Source organism: Lonchura striata, chromosome 9 (assembly GCF_050655825.1).
Source record: "Lonchura striata isolate lonStrDom1 chromosome 9, ASM5065582v1, whole genome shotgun sequence".
Classification (NCBI taxonomy): Eukaryota; Metazoa; Chordata; class Aves; order Passeriformes; family Estrildidae; genus Lonchura; species Lonchura striata.
This window is the reverse complement of record NC_140711.1, coordinates 19,186,857-19,202,767: the sequence shown is the minus strand read 5'-3', so window position 1 is coordinate 19,202,767 and position 15,911 is coordinate 19,186,857. Positions and strand designations below refer to the sequence as shown.

At 45.5% G+C, this 15,911-nt stretch overlaps 1 protein-coding gene across 2 annotated transcripts; it reads left to right on the top strand.

Annotated features, from left to right (window-relative positions):
• Positions 1-28: 28 nt before the first annotated feature.
• BDH1 (3-hydroxybutyrate dehydrogenase 1) lies at positions 29-15,633 on the top strand. Of its 2 annotated transcripts, none has more exons than XM_021536883.3 (7): positions 29-89; positions 1,231-1,362; positions 4,359-4,431; positions 5,944-6,054; positions 11,118-11,259; positions 12,327-12,479; positions 13,819-15,633. In XM_021536883.3, the coding sequence occupies exons 2-7, from the start codon at positions 1,280-1,282 to the stop codon at positions 14,286-14,288; spliced, it is 1,032 nt and encodes a 343-aa protein (XP_021392558.3). In that variant the 5' UTR covers positions 29-89; positions 1,231-1,279; the 3' UTR covers positions 14,289-15,633. The 2 variants fall into 2 exon arrangements, with proteins under 2 accessions (XP_021392558.3, XP_085443867.1); XM_085587741.1 differs by having other exon boundaries at positions 29-494.
• Positions 15,634-15,911: the final 278 nt, after the last annotated feature.

Here is a 15,911-nt window from a genome sequence, read left to right as displayed (position 1 = left end):
CCCCGGCCCGCCTCCCGCCGCGCCCGGCACCGCGGCCCGGGCCCAGCCTCATTCAAACGGCGGCAGCGCCCGGCACCCGCCGGCTGCAGGTAACGCGCGGGGCGGGCCGGGCCGGGGTGGGTCCCTGGAGGGTCCCTGGAGCTCTGGCAGCCGGCTCGCACGGCGACCTTGGCCCTGGGGGGCGCGGGCATCTCCACGCGGCCTCTCCCGCGGCCGCCACGAGCCTGGGCGGCCGCGCCCCCGCTGCCTCGGCCGGGCCGTGAGCGCGTCCGGGCCCGCGGCAGCCGCGTCCCGGAGAGGGGCCGGGCCAGCGGGACCTGCAGCGGATCGCCGGCCTCGCCCCCTCCCTGGAAACCTCACCAAAACCCGCGGGGACGCCGGCCGCACTCCCGAATTGGATCAAACCGCCGGGATTTCTGAGGATTAGGCGAGCCTCCTGAGCCCTGTCTGCTCCCTCCCTCTCCATCTCGGTGCCTACCGCTGCTCTTTCTGCGGTAATTTCACTGTTTTTCAGCCCAGGCCTGGTTTCCAGCAGGCCCCGAAGCTGCCGCGGTGGCGGCCCAGCCTTCGGCAGAGATGCAAACCGCCCCTGACCATTATTTACCGTTTCTCAGCTTCAGTAAAAGGGACTGGGAGATGTTTTATGTGCCTTGGGTTAGTTTTATCCAAGATAAATATGATTGAAGTTGACTTTCCATACCAAAGTCTCATTTTTGAGATGTTTTCACTCAGTATTGAGTTTATTGGTGGTTCCTTGTGCTTAGTCCAGCATCACCAGCTACTTAATTACCAAAAAATGTATTTTTAACTGCGTGGCTGTACTAGCTATAAAGTCAAGGATTGTTTTGGAAACATGTAGCATAACATCACCTGTGCCTTGAAATTACATTTTTGTTTAAAGTTATTTCCTATAGCTCATTTGAAATAATATATTCCAAGTGAGTACCTTAATTTTTACCTGTTTCAGAAAAACAAGTTAAAGATGCATTGCAGAAGAGAAATTGACATTTTCTTTTAATGTCTCCCTGCTTGGTAGTTTACTTATAATGCTTTTCCATATTTAAAAGCATCTTGGGTGCCTGAAGGTTGAGCTATTTATCTCTGTGTGAGGGACTGCAAGGGGAGAAGATGAATTCCTTTGGACTTTATTTTCCTGTTAAAATACATGGAGTCAGCATGTCTTACAAAATAATTGAGCAACTAAAACAGAGGTGCTATCTTGTGTTGCAGAGCTAAGGAAGAATAGTTTTGCTTTTGGTGACGTGTACTAGTTGACAACATGTTGGCCACCAAGCTGTCCCGCCCTCTCTTGAACTTCTCTGTGAAAGCCCTGAATTTCAAGGACCTGGGGAATGGCTTCAGGTAAGTAACTTGGTGGAAAAGAGGAAAGAGTGCATCTTGAGTAAAGCACACATCAAAGACTCAATTGATATCAGTGGGACAGTTTATTTACAGAGTCACAAGGTGGTTGAGGTTGGAAAGGACTTCTGAAGGTCATGTGGTCCAACCACCCTGCTAAAGCAGGGCCTCTCTGAGCTGTTGCCTGGAGCTGTGTCCAGGTGGCTTTTGAGTATCTCCAGGAATGGGTACTCTAGAACCTGCCTAGACAACCTATGCCAGGGCTCAGTCACTGAGCTGAGCACAGCAGAGATGGAGTCTATATGCAAGGTGAGGTTGACAACATACTGGTTTTGGGTTTTTTTTCACATTGCAGATAAAAAGTTAAAAAAAGCATTGATTCAGTATCCATCAAGAGGGTTTTTATGAATATCAGCAAGGCCATGGTTCAGTTCAAGAAACTGTCATATATTTCTGTGATTTCCTGTGATTAAAGAGGCAGCAAATCCCATGAAATAAGAAATTTGAGAGGGAGGGTTTTACTGAGAAATAGAAGTGGGCTGAGTTATTAAGCTGTTTTTTTCTGCAGATGAACAGAAAATTGCCTAATTCTGATTCCTAGCTCTGAAAAAATTCCAACATTTATATTGCTGTATGATTGGAGCCCTATTAGTCCAAATTCAGAGGAAGTTGAGTGCTTTGCCTGGCTTTGTTTTAGAGCAGAGTTCCCAAACAGCAGGGTGTGTACCACTAATTGTACATAAGCCATTTAGAAGGGGCTCATGGCCTGTTGCACAAGAGCTGCCACCTCCAGTGTTGCTCTCCTGCTGCTGATAGAGAGGTCCAACATCATCACAGTCAAGGGTGACTCTGGTAACAGGGTGTTAGAGATAGCTAGGCTGTTAAGAGATTTCCTGTGCAAACAGACATAGGTCTTTTATCTCTTATTTGCTCCACATACACCAGAGTTCACCTGCAGGAATCTGCTGTGGCCTTAAAACTACAAACTGATGTTTTGTTGACTTGAGGAAAGAATTTTCAGCATATTCTTGTTTCTTTTTCTTCCGTCTTCTGTTTGCTTACTGTGTATTTGTGCTTTGTGTGTCTTGTACTCAGGGCAAAACTGTATTGCATTTGCAAATCCCCACAAGCTGCTAAACCTGCAATGGAAATCCAGCTGTTCATTGAAAGGCAGTGCTGCCACTATACCAGTGTCTTAATGCACTGAAGCAGTGTTTATATACTTGAATTTCAAGCTGAGGACTCCTTTTTTTGGTGGAACTGAACAAAAGGCAATGCGTGATTACAAGGACAAATTCAATTTGAGGACCATCTGTGCATTCTGAAAGTCTCTGTTGTGGTCTCTAGAATTTAATGATGCAGAATGATAAAAATGGCTTATGGTACGTTAGTGTACTGTGTGGGGGCTCACATCACTTCCTGGCTCTTCCTGCTGACAACTTTCCTGCTCAGCAGCAGCCAGCATCTGTTCATCTTTTGCCATTGCCTTCAGATCAAGACAGAATGTCAAGTAGGTGTTCTCTACAAATTATTGTGAATTGAGTGCTCTGCACTCAATAACAGGACCAAACGTTACACTACAAACTAAAAACCAAGTTTATTCAACTAAAAGAAATGTTATTAACATTTCTGGGAACTTTGACACACCAAGAATCTAAGTGTTGTGGTAAGAGTTTCAATCCAGGATTGCAGGTCAGTGATGTTAACACACACTGCCTGGGCACTGACCTTTGCAGCAATTAAGTTGTCTATAGCTATTTCAAGAGCTGATTTGGCTTGTGACACTCTAAGTTAGAAAAACAACTAATCTGTTTCAGGAAGGTGGGTGAACACCACTGCCTGAATGTGTCATCTCCTTTCCCATCTAGTTCAAAGCTTCTGCCTTCACAGATCCCTTGATCTCCTGAGATATGGCTCAGAGCCAGAGAATCTGCAAGCTGCTGTACAGTGTAGCACAGGTCACCGTGGAAGAGCCTGTGATGTCTGAGCTGGAGATAATTGTGAATGATTATGCAAATTGACTTAGAAAAGCAGCTCTGGGAACGATGGATGTTGTTGGAGGAGCCAGAGAGTAGATGAAGTACAGCAAGTCCAAGGGAAGGATGAAAGCTCCTGTAGGGCAATGTCAGTGCCCAAAGCAAAAATGAAAAAGCTGATAAAGTCCAGAGAGGTGACTGACAAGGACAGAGATTGGGGTCACTCTGATTTGGTGTTCAGGCTCAGTTTTGATGAATGATGGCAAGACTTAAGCCAGAGCGATGCTACTGGGTAACATAGTTTTTCTAAATGAAATCTCATTTCCTGGAAGGCATTGTTCCTTTGTTCTGGTCTGTCTTTGTGAATATGTTTTTTCTTCTGGGAGTCACACATACTATGCGGAGGAGCTTCAGATCTGCATGGCAGGTATTGCTCAAAGACAGTGTTTCTTAGCTTAAACAGTTGCAAAAAGGGGATGTAAAATCTATGTGTATTTAATGGGTAGACACTGCAGGGGAAGAAGTGTAATCCAGGATGAAATAAGGATAGAGCTGTGTGTAAAAGGAGTGAGACAAATCCAAGGAAATTCAGCCTCAGGCTGGATGTCAGAGACAAAGCCACAGCAGAATACCTTCATCAGACAAATTAATAACTTCCCATACCCCAACTTTGTGCACATCTTAAGTGAGGGTGTTGTTGCATTTGAAAATGCAAACACTGCACTGCCTGTTTTCTGGGCAGAAGAAGCCCTGTGCCTCCAGACCAGGAGCTATTTTAGAATACTTTGTAGTACCCAGACAGCTTCTGCAGCTGGAAATAGCATCAAGGTCTTTGGAGAAAAAAATGTGTCATACACAGGCTCAGACTAAGGAGCAGTGTAGACTAGATTGTCTTCCCAAGTGACAATCTACATCATGTATGTAGGCAGCACTGCATTCCTTTTCCATGTGTATGTTGCTGCAGCAGAGTATGGATAAGATATTCCACATCTGACTGTTCTGTGGTTTTGGGTTTTTTAACAGGCCCGTGCAGAGATTTTCCGTCCCTCTCTTGTCCCCATGTGGCAGCCGCTCTTATGCAAATGAAGTCGATCAGGTGAGTGTGACTGTGGTTTTCAGGAACTGGTTCTGCTGAGCTGGGGTTTTAAAATCCCTGAAGCCTGGTGACCAAACTCATCTTTCCAGTTTGCTAGAAAGACTCCAAGCTGGACCTCTCGAGCATACTCCACATTCTTTCCTGGCACCGAGCTTCCATTGACGTAGCACAGTATGTGCTGCTAAGCATGGAAATAAACAATCATATGAGTGTGTTTTTACTATTTTTGGAACTCGCTCAGCAGATTAAATGTTCCACCTTGCAGTGGAGAGGACCTTCATGACAAATTCTTAATAAAGCACTCTTTCTGCGGTGTAGTTGTTTAAAGACATGTGAATAAATCAGTGTGTCCTCACTACTTCATCTGGAGAGTGGCCCTTTTTAGCAGCCCTCTCCTTGAAGATACTGACTTGCCAGGAGCAGTGCCAGGCAAAACAGAGGGGAGTGTTTTGTCATCTTGTCTGTCTTGTGTCACAGAACTCAGCACTGTAGCAGTGCTGGAGTATGCACAACTTGTTCCATAACTCTGGAACTCTGGAAATGAGTTTCAGAGGAACTCAGATGTGATTCTTGCATCACTGCTGGGCTTCCAGTGTGAGGAGCCTTTGCTGCTTCCATCCAACTTCCACCCTGATCAGTTCTTGAGCTTGCTGGGGAAAGCCAAATTTATAGTGTGCTAAAAGAGACGAGTCAGAGTGAATTGCAGGCAATTATTATGTAATCACACCCACAGCAGCACCTTGGATGTGCGATTGTTGCTGTTGGGCTGTCTGATGCACCATTTCAGCTTGTTATTTAACTGCTTATTATTTAACTGCTGCCTGTCTTTGGGTTAGAAAAAGGAATTTGGAGAGGGAAGGAGATATACTTCCATTTAAATTGTAAGTTGGAAAAATAGGAAGACCAAAAAAGCCCAACCAGACAAAAGGAGTGATTACCTACTGGTCCTAATATCATATATTAACCCCACTTGAATCTTCTTAGTTCTTAGAACCCAGCTCTAGAGAGCTTAGGTGCTAGAGAGAGAAAGACAAGTGAGCAGTCAGAAAGATTAAACTATATCCTTTCTGCAGTCAAACAGTCTTCTCTATGCCCTATGGGCTACATGTACTGTGGAGTGGAATCCTGCCTGCTTTGAGCATATAGGAACAGTTCCTGATGAAGGGAATATATATCTTGGGAACTGTCTGGTATATTTTCAGATTTCAAGATGGATGTGAACTGCCAGAGCATGGTGGTTTGCTTGATCTGTTTGCCTTGGAAGCCTGTGCCAGAGGTGCTGAACTGCTCCATGTTGGGAGGGCAGTGATCCTGCCTCACTGGAGTGAACTCGGTATGAAATGTGACATTCCTTGTGTTCAGGAGGCACTGAGTAGCAGAAGCTGGCAGTGAATGTAGAGAACATCCCTGAACAGACTCCTCCTGGCCAAGGATGTGACTTGTTCTGTGCGCTGCAAATCACCGATTTCAAATACTCAATTCCAGTGCATTTTGTTCTGGTTTGTTTTGCAGATTGGCAGCAGAGCTGTGCTTATAACAGGCTGTGACTCAGGATTTGGATTTGCCTTGGCCAAGCACCTACATGACAAAGGTTTCATTATTTATGCTGGCTGCCTGCAAAAGGTAGGGAAAACAAAAACTGTTCTTCACCTGTGGCATGTGCAGTGACACATAGCAACTCCAGTCTTCCCTCTCCACTCTGCACAGCTTTCTGCCAAGGAGAGGGTGGTTGGTACCCCAGAGGGAAAGACATAGGTGCTTGAATTTCACAGAGCAGAACCAGGACTGAATGGTATCTAGGGAGGTTCTTATTCTAGTATGTTTGAAAAAGACCACATTGTGGTCTGTTCCATGTCTGATGAACTGGAAGCCCAAATCTAATTTTATAGGCTTAATCATAAGCAAATTTTGATGTCAGGCTGTAGTCTGGACCTTTGGCTCTGCTCTCAGATGGTATATATTTATGCAAGGCTTAATTTGGTTAATTTTGAAATACACCAAACCACCAGTGATTTTATGGCATGTGTTTTGAGCATATTTTTCTATATTCATGGGCACAGCCATGCCATGGTGTGTATTGAGGGTCTCCTGAAATAGTTGTGGGGGTGATGGAGTCCTACCAGTGCAAATGAGAGAAGAATCAGGCCACAAACAGCTTGGTGTGGCAAAGCATTGGTGGTTATGGAGAACAGGAGAGAGTTTTAGTCTCTCTCTCCTTATGAACCACTGAACTTTTCTTGGCTCCAGGGCCGTTTCCTAACAGAAACAAACTTACTCCTCAGGATATCCTGGGGTGGGTCAGCTAGTTTGATCTAATCTTTTAGCTCACTCATCACTATAAACTTATCTTGAATAGTGATACTATTTAAAGAGAATTTGCCAGGTATTCTTCAATGTTATCCGACTTTCTACTAGTATTTTTTTTTTTTCATTATTACTAGGTTTTGCTTAAATTAGTAGTTTGTTTCTGCATTTTTTCAAGATAGGTGTCTGTCTCGATAGCTCCGTGTCTTGTGTCTCAGTGTTGGGTCAAAGATTTATTTGTTAACCTGGGCTCCCTCTACAGGCGTCACAGCGGAACAGGACACTTGGTACAAACTGCTGCCTCTTAAAAGTGCTCAAGACAGAGGGTAGATAAGTACTTTTTTGATAGATATTTCTACTCAGCTTTTGTAACTTAAGATCAACATTAGAGAATATAAGAACACTGCAAACCTAAAAAAACACTGTTTAGACTAATAGCCTATCTCTATGTTGACAGAAGTCAAAAACTGCAGAGTTGCAAAGTTACTTATGGGTTTCATTTCTTCTGTCTGAGCTTCTAAAAAGGCACAATTTTCAGTGGACATATCTAACAGTTACTGTAACCTCCCTTCTGGTTTTGTTGTCCTCAATACTTTTTCTGCTGAATACATGCTTGTGGAAAATCTTGGTCTCTGACAATTTCAACATAAGTTGACATGCAGCAGCATGCCAGAAGTCTTTCAGACTTTGATCAATATTAATTTCCTCACAGAAAAACCATCAGAAAGCTTTGCAGTATAACTCTGTAATTAAATACTGCTTCTTTAGCTGAATTCACACACCATGTTCCAAAATCTGTGTGGCCAAGAATGCCAAGAATGGTAACAGCAGTTGTCATTAGAAAACACTGGAAAATGCAAAGCTCCTTAGTTAGCTGAGTGGCCTCCCATGTGTCTTCAGGCCATTATACTCTGTGTAGAACCAAAACAACTCCAGGATACTGAGCTGATTTTTTGCTGTGCTACAGGCTTCTTTAGCAAAACCGTAAGCAGAATTCTGATCAGAGTATAATTATTGCTGATGCTGATTTTAACAGCAGAAAAAGCTTGGTGTTTTTAGATGCTAGATAAAAGTAGAGGTAGAAATAAGGAACGTAATCTTTGTCTTGGATATATTTGACCTAGCCCTGATGTAGAAGAAATTACTCTGAAACTTCAGTGTTGCTTCCATGGGTTTGTTTTTCACAGCACACCTGCACATCAGGAGCAGACTTCTGCTTGGGGAGCCACTGTGTCCTCAGGGCATGCACAGTTCTTAGGAATACCATGTCCTTAACTGCAGATTAAAAGTATCTGCAGTGCTGACTCTTTATTAGGAAAGATTTCCTAAAGTGGCTAGATCCTGAGCACCTGGCTGTAATTTTACTAAAGGAAACGTGAGAGAGGAGTGTAGAGTCATGACTGAGGGGAGCCCGAGGATGGATCTGTGCTAATAGTGTACTGTTTCACACACAGTTACTTCCTAACGTTTTCAGTGGCAAATATACTCATGTGAGAGTTGTGTTGATGCTGCATTGCCAAAAGACAGTGGTAGACTGGATCCAATGAACGCTCATGCTGCAGCTGTTTTATTTTACCTCTTTGGTAAATATATGGAGAAGCCAGCTGACACAAGATGAAGAAGGTATTTTTCCATCTGTATCTGTTACCATTGGACATATGTGATGTTTGTCTCTGCTGTCAGGAGTGTGGTGGAACCCCTGTTTGCTTTGTTCTGCGTGCTTAGCTTGCAGGGGAATGAGAAGGCAGAGGTCCTCTGAAAATGCTGGCACACAGGCTGGCTACTGCAGGGCTCCACAGGAGTGCTCAGAGCCACAGGGTGTTAGAGACCAAGGACACACTGAAATAGATACAAGCTAAAGCCCAGGAGCCCCAGAGAGGGACCATGGAAAGAGGAAAACAAGGCAGCCATGTGCTTTTTCCATGTGTGAGAGCTGGGCCCACTTGCCACAAGGACAGTGTGCCCTGGGGCTGGCAGCAGAGATGTATTGGTCTCCTGCTGTAGCACGAGAAGATCCTTTCACTGCTGTGTATGGGCCTGGGGATTGTGGGACAGGCTGCATCCCCTGCCAGGACACACCAGGTGTCCCACTTAAACATCTCCCATCTGCTCTTGCTGAAAGCCAAGGGAATGGCCTTGTGGGTGTGGGTTAACATCCAGAGTCCAATTCTTGGCCAGAATCCCAGCTCCAGGAGTCTCTGTCCAAGCATCCAGCTGCATGTGGGTGGGAGGGCAGGAGGGATCTGGCTTGCAGAGCCAACCCTGTCAGGGTTGAGGAAGAAGATGCTGTGGACTTCCCAGCAGAGCTATGAGGTCTCTAAGGCTGGTGCAACCCAGAGATTTTATTGCACCTCATAGAACTGGGATCAGGGAAAGAAGGACCTGGGCCTCGCTCTCCTTCTTTCCTTTAGCAATATGGGTTTTTTTTTTCAATAGACTTGCATGTTTGCATTTGCTGATTCCCTGATGGCATTCCCACATTTGCCACTTGTATGCTTTCCAATGCTTTGCCATATAGACTGCTTTGGCACCACAGTGCTTTTGAGTGAGCAATAAACTTAGCACCAAACTCTTTTCAGTCACTCTAACACCACCATCAAACTGCGCATGAGACTTCTAACCACTCCTTTCTGTAGTCAGTGTGCTTCCCTAGGAAGAGAGAGCAGTAGATGCCCTCTCTTAAGGACAAATACTAACTGGTGTTAACAGTCTGTGATGGAATATGGAAGCACAGAGGAGAAGACAGGAGATGTCAGGTAGCTACGTTAGTGAAATGTCTCTGAGCACAGTATATAATCGCAGGAATGAGAGAAGCCGGGACAAGGATTTTTGGAAGACAGGTGGCACAGAGACAAGGTTATATGGCCACCCTCATGTGGTATCCAAAATGTGGTCTCTGGAGGGAACTCTCGCTTGAGGAACATATGGGCAGCCAGGGCTCAGACTGCAGACAAGCTCCATCTCATTGACAGCTGCCTGCTGACCTCTGTCAGAGAGTGCCTGTGGCTTCAGGTGTTCAGAGCAATCTAATGTCTTTCAGCAGTCAGGAAACAGGCCTGCTATGAAGTATTGGCCTGTTCCAGCTCAGAGGAAAACAGCTATCTAGTCAAAACCCCTTATTTGTCAGGAGTGAAGGGCACTCTAATGCTTCCCTGCTGATGCAGACACAGTGAGCGAGGCTACCTAGAAGTTTGAACGGTAGGGGAGGAAGAGCTGAGCAGATATCAGATGATCCTGTGGATATGTTCCATGTCTATCCTGATAAATGGAAGTAACAGACTTCTAATGAGGGATGATACTGAAGGAGCTTCTTATAGTAAAGACAGGAATGTTCTCAAAATAGGATCATTTTCAAAGTTATATCTCACCATCCTTTACATAAGTACTCTGGATTGGTCAGCACAGTCTAGTAGCTTATAACAATGGAAATGATTCAGGTATAGTCCCAGTGTCATCCTGCCATCCTGTGTCTGTGTCCTGGAAGCACCCTGGCCAGAATTTACCACTGCAAAGGGATGAGCTCTGGGCATGGCAGCCCTGTTGCCAGCAATGTCTGGCCTGTGTGAAAGTATCTCAGGGGTTAGCTGCAGTTAATTTACTGAGCTGTGAGGGAATGTGTGCTGGGGGAAACTGTTGTTCTGAGCTGAGAAGAAGGGAACAGAAATGGGAAATAAAAGTGAGAAAAAGTTGATAGGGGGAGGCAGAGAAGAGACCAAGATGCTGGAGAAGATGTCAGGGTGAATTGGCAGCAAACAGACTGGCCAGGCTCTTCAGTATCAGGCTCTGTAGCAGTCCTTTGGAGGCAGTAGTTATGTCTTCCACTGCCTGGAAACCAGTGTACAGATCAGTTGAAGGGAGAGAGCAGTGGACAGCAGTCTCTCATCTTGAGCTGTTGCTCCCAAAGCTGCCAGTGTGACCACAAAGCACATGCCATGTAGATATGCAGCCCCTTGCTGGCCATTTTATACCATAACTCCCCCAAGTGAGTGTCTGTGCCCCATGTCAGTCCAAGTGAGGATAGCACCACATTCCCACCACTGCATCAGTGGGACATAGCTTGGCCTCATGAGCTAGTACTGAGCAGGGTGTGCTTGCTGGGTGTCTTGCTGCAGGAGATCCGCCTCTGGCTGCTTTCTTGGTGGTTAAAGCAGTTTGTACCAGCTGACTTGGTACAGGACTCATGGTCAGATGGAGATGCTTGAGGAATGGTGTTCTGCAGGACCAGTCCTGTCTGCTCCCCTTCTTCCTAGGGCTGCAGGACTGTCCTGAATATTCTGTGACTGCCCTGTGCACTCTTTTGCTTGATTTGATAGCTGGTAGGTGTTTGATATTCTGCACAGGCTCTTTAGCCAGATCACAACCAGCATTTTCTTCCCCTCTAGGACAAGGGGGAGGGTGGCTCCAAGGAGCTGGATGCCATGAAGAGTGATCGAATGAGAACTGTCCAGCTCAACGTCTGTGACAGCAAAGAAATGGACCGGGCAGTGGAGCATGTGCAAAACAGCCTCAAGGACCCTGAGAAAGGTGGGTGTATGCAATGGGTTCTGAGGCAACAGAGGGGACAGGAGCTTCCTTGGCTGAGCTCTGAGAGCATTGTCAGGGTGTATTTCAAAAGTTGAGCACATGATCAAAGGACATGAATCTTTGAGGAGCAGCAGGGCAGAGCAAATGGCCTGTTTGAATATTGTACTGCATCAGAAAGGGGCTTCCCACTTCACACAGCATCTACAAATAAACTGCTTTGTTCTCCACTAGCTCCTGTAGGGACATTGGCAAAAACCAGAGTGGTGTTCAAGGCTCTGGGATTAGTACTTTGTTCCTGTGAACTGAAGTTTATAGTGACTCCCTTTCTATCATAAAACCTGCCTCATGCCCAAAGATTGGGAATTAACAATGGAAATGTGTCCCCCACTCTTTCAAAAGGCAAAGGAAATTGAGAGGTTTTCCAAAGAATTTTCAATGAAGCTAGCTGGGCATCATTAATGCTATTGTAGATACTACCATTTAGAGTTCAGGGGCTAGCTGTACTGATTTTCTTAGCCTGGTTACTTCATTCTACTGAGGTGAGCAGCATATTCTGCTCCAGTACTGTGAAAATTGCCTTTGCTCATACATTTCTGAAACCTTTCCACCCTTTGAAGTACATTTTTCTCCTAAAGGATATCCACATTCAACAGAAGGTTGTTTTAAAGCAGAACAATCAGTAATGTTTTGGTTTGGATTTTGCAAGCCAATTTCTTTTGATTTTCTTTGTATTTAATTTTTATATACAGATCTTCTATATAAATTAAGTTTTCTAGCTCTGTATTCTCAAGCACAGGCCAGGATGAAGTTGCCTTTCCTGGGTTCTGATAACACAGATCTGGACACAGTCAGTCAACAGATAAAAGTGAGTTTTTCTAAACAACAGACAGAAGCCTTTCTCAGACTTTTCTCAGCATGTTTCCTGGTGGTTATATTTTCTCAGGAGACTGAAGTGCACTCTGGACTCTCTTCTATCTGGTCTTCCCCATCACAAGTCATAATAAAAAGTTCTGTTGTGTGGTTCAATAACCTAGCACAACTAATGGTATTTGATTTTTGTCTTGTAGGGCTCTGGGGGCTGGTTAACAATGCTGGGATCTCCACATTTGGGGAAGTTGAATTCACCAGCATGGACACCTACATGGAGGTAGCTGAAGTGAACCTGTGGGGGACCGTGCGAACCACCAAGGCTTTCCTCCCACTCATCCGGAGGTCAAAGGGTGAGTGGCAGACCTCCTGACTGGCTCTCCCTGCAGCAGGCACCTCATCCTGCCTCATCTTGCTGTGTTAGAGGCCAGAAGGTCTATGGCACTTCTCTCTGCACCATCGACATATCAACACCTTCCTGCGCTCAGAGATAGAATGTGGTCCCCAGCAGACACACAGATGGCCTCACCTCTCTGAGTTACACAGCAAGGCAGCAGGCTGGAATACCAGTTATTTCTCTTTCCTATATGTGCTGCCTTCTCTTGCAAGATCCCACGCAAGATTTAATCCATTATATTTTCTTTTACCTGTTCAGAAACTGCAGCTCACAATAAATTACAGTGCCAGGAGCATTCCTCCCTGCTATATAAAAATCAGCTGTGGCAGGGTGGGCAGCAGCAGTGTAAAAAGCTTCTTGCAGGAAAATTGTTATTTTGCACTGTTACTCTGGGAGCCTGTGATGTAGGAAAAAAGGGGGTTGTACAGCAAAGGCTTGCAGACCTGGAGCTTGCAGGGGTCTCAGCAAAAGAGGCGAAAGCTTTCCTGTGCTAGGGTCTACTGCCCAAATAAATGAGAGTATTTTTCACTCTTGAGGCATCTGCAGGCATTAACAATATTGCCCAGTGCTGCAGACTTGGGCTGGATGTGGCCTGAGCAGCTCTTCCACCATGGAAGGTTATCCACTTCTGAGGTCAAAGGTTCTCTTTCTAAAACAACTTAGCAATGAGCCCTGGTAGAAAGTACAGAGAACTCCAACCTCTGCCTAGACTAGAGCTTCCACAGCCCCTTACCAGCATTTTCCCCAGCCCAGATTGATGGCTTCTGGCAGGGAGAAAGGCCTCTGTTCCTGGAGCCATAACCCAGTTGTCACATGGAAGAGTGCAGTGGATGTAAGTGGTTCTGCCCATTGGTAGTACAGGAGCAATCTATTCCGTTTTGAGAAGCAGAAACTCTAGGTCACCACTGGCCTTTGGTTTGCAAATAAACAAGCTCAAATTTTGTGCCAGAGGCTTTCCTTGCTCCTGCTTTCACTTTTCTGGACTCAGTCCAAATTTCTGCTGAGCAATCCTGTTTCCCCCCACAGAGGCTCTATCCAGCCTTTCCTATGTTCCCCAGAGCACCAAGCTTTGTGTGTCAGCCTGTACCCGTTCCCTCAGGTAGAATGAGCCAGGGAGCACAAACCTGAAAGCCATTGCCTAGGACAGCACTGCTCAGGCAGAGCCATGAGCAGGTCTGCCAGGCAGTGGGCAGGTGGGGGGATGCATGTTCAGGAATGTGTTGGGTGGTGGTGCCAGGTACCTGCTCCAGGCCAGGTACCTCGGCTCAGCTGTGCTCTGCCCGGCCTCTGCCTAGGTCGCGTGGTGAACATCAGCAGCATGATGGGGCGGATGGGCAGCCCCGCCCGCTCGCCCTACTGCATCACCAAGTTCGGCGTGGAAGCCTTCTCCGACTGCCTGCGCTACGAAATGCAGCCCCAGGGCGTCATGGTCAGCATCGTGGAGCCCGGCAACTTCATCGCCGGCACCAACCTGTACAGCCCCGAGCGCATCAAAGCCATCGCCGACAAGATGTGGGACGAGCTCCCCGAGATCGTGCGCAAGGACTACGGCAGGAAGTACTTCGACGAGCAGGTCAGCAAGATGGAGTCGTACTGCAACAGCGGCTCGAGGGACACCTCGCCGGTCATCGAGAGCGTGGAGCACGCGCTCACCTCCACGGCCCCCTACACCCGCTACCACCCCATGGATTACTACTGGTGGCTGCGCATGCAGATCATGACCCACATGCCCGCTGCCATCTCAGACCGGCTCTACGTCTACTGAGGCCTCACATTCATAAGCTATCCAGGTGGGAAATTTGTTTTAAAGAGAGCTTTGTACACACTTTCCATTAGTCCTTTTTAAATTTTTCTAACCTCATTTCAGAGTACTGTATTTTAGCTCTAAAGGGTTCATTTAAATATCTGACGTAACCTAAAAGGCCGTAATTTGCAAGGGATGTTTCATAGGCAGGAATATGTTATGTTTGTGCAGGGACAATGATGTTTTTGCTATTTATTTCATGTAATCCTTTCTTTTTTTCATGTCAAATATGAAGCTATAATGATTATTTAAACTGCAATTGCTCTGAAGTGTTTTCAGAATAATTTCTGCTGATGGTCTAACACAATCTTCACAATTCCTGCCTAGGATGCAGCCTTCACACCATAAAACAGAATCCCTCCATGCTCTAATGGCAAACCACTGCTTCCTTATGACAAAGAATGTCCAACTGACTTTTCCAGGCCTGGTCACAGTAGCCCAAGGCAGAGCAGAGACTTCTTTAACTTGAGGATCAGAACTCAAAATGCTCAAGGTGCTGAAACTGAGCAACTGACCCCATCCCTTTCTCTCTTAGAATTATACTGATGAAACATTAGAGAAAAGGAACCAGTCTGCTTTTCTCACATTCTTTCTTGCAAAGGAGTTCAATGGCCCAGGGACACAACCTTGCAGACTTTCACCACAGGAGTTTCTTACTCATATGAGCATTCCCATAACTGTGAGCAGCTTTACGCACAGGACTGCAGGTGTCAGGATTGCCCTGCAGTGACATTTCCCTTCCCTTCATGAAGTCCATAGTTAGCTTGGAAAGGAGTTTCTCTTGAGTTCCATTGCAGAGCAGATGGAGCAGAGAGGGTTATAGTCACATCAGTGAATGCCCTTCTTTCCAGGGACCTCATTTTCAGCCAAGTATTTGTACAGCAGCTTGCACAGAAGGCCCTCAACCCTGACCAGGCCTCCAGTTTTGCAGCACAGGTGATGATAACAATAATAACTTCCACTGAAGGAGTCACTGAGCTGAAATGCATGCCACATATCATAGATCTATCAGAACATCCATAACAAAAATGTTAACTTTAGGAGCAGTGTCATTTCCATGATGGTTGTTTACATATCTGAGAAATATTTGTTTTGTATTTTAAGAAAATAAAAGGAAAAAAAAAAGAGCCTTTCATGGGGAATTCAGGAAGAGTGATTTTTTTAAGCTTGAAAGGCAAAAATAAAAAGTACTTAATAACCATTATTAGTGAAGTTGAAAAGAAAAGATCTCATGTGCTCTAGTAACATTCTGTGACATGATCAAACTCCTTTGGCTTAATAAATGTATACATGAATGATGACAAAATTCAGAGGCTCCTTCTCTTTTTTTTGAAATATATAAGGTGAAGGCTTGTATTCTGTAGTGATGAGGTTCATGCTTGTTACACACATCATTCAGAGGTTCATTTGCAGTCTTGAGCCCTTCATGTCTGTACTAGGTATTGCAAGATAGGTTTTAATGTAGGAGTACCAGCTGTGTGCTGCATCTTGTGACATAGATGCCTGGACTCTGTATTCACAGCTCTTAAACCTGCATTTGTAGTGGACTCTTGCAGATTACAAAGAATTATTATGGATTATTCC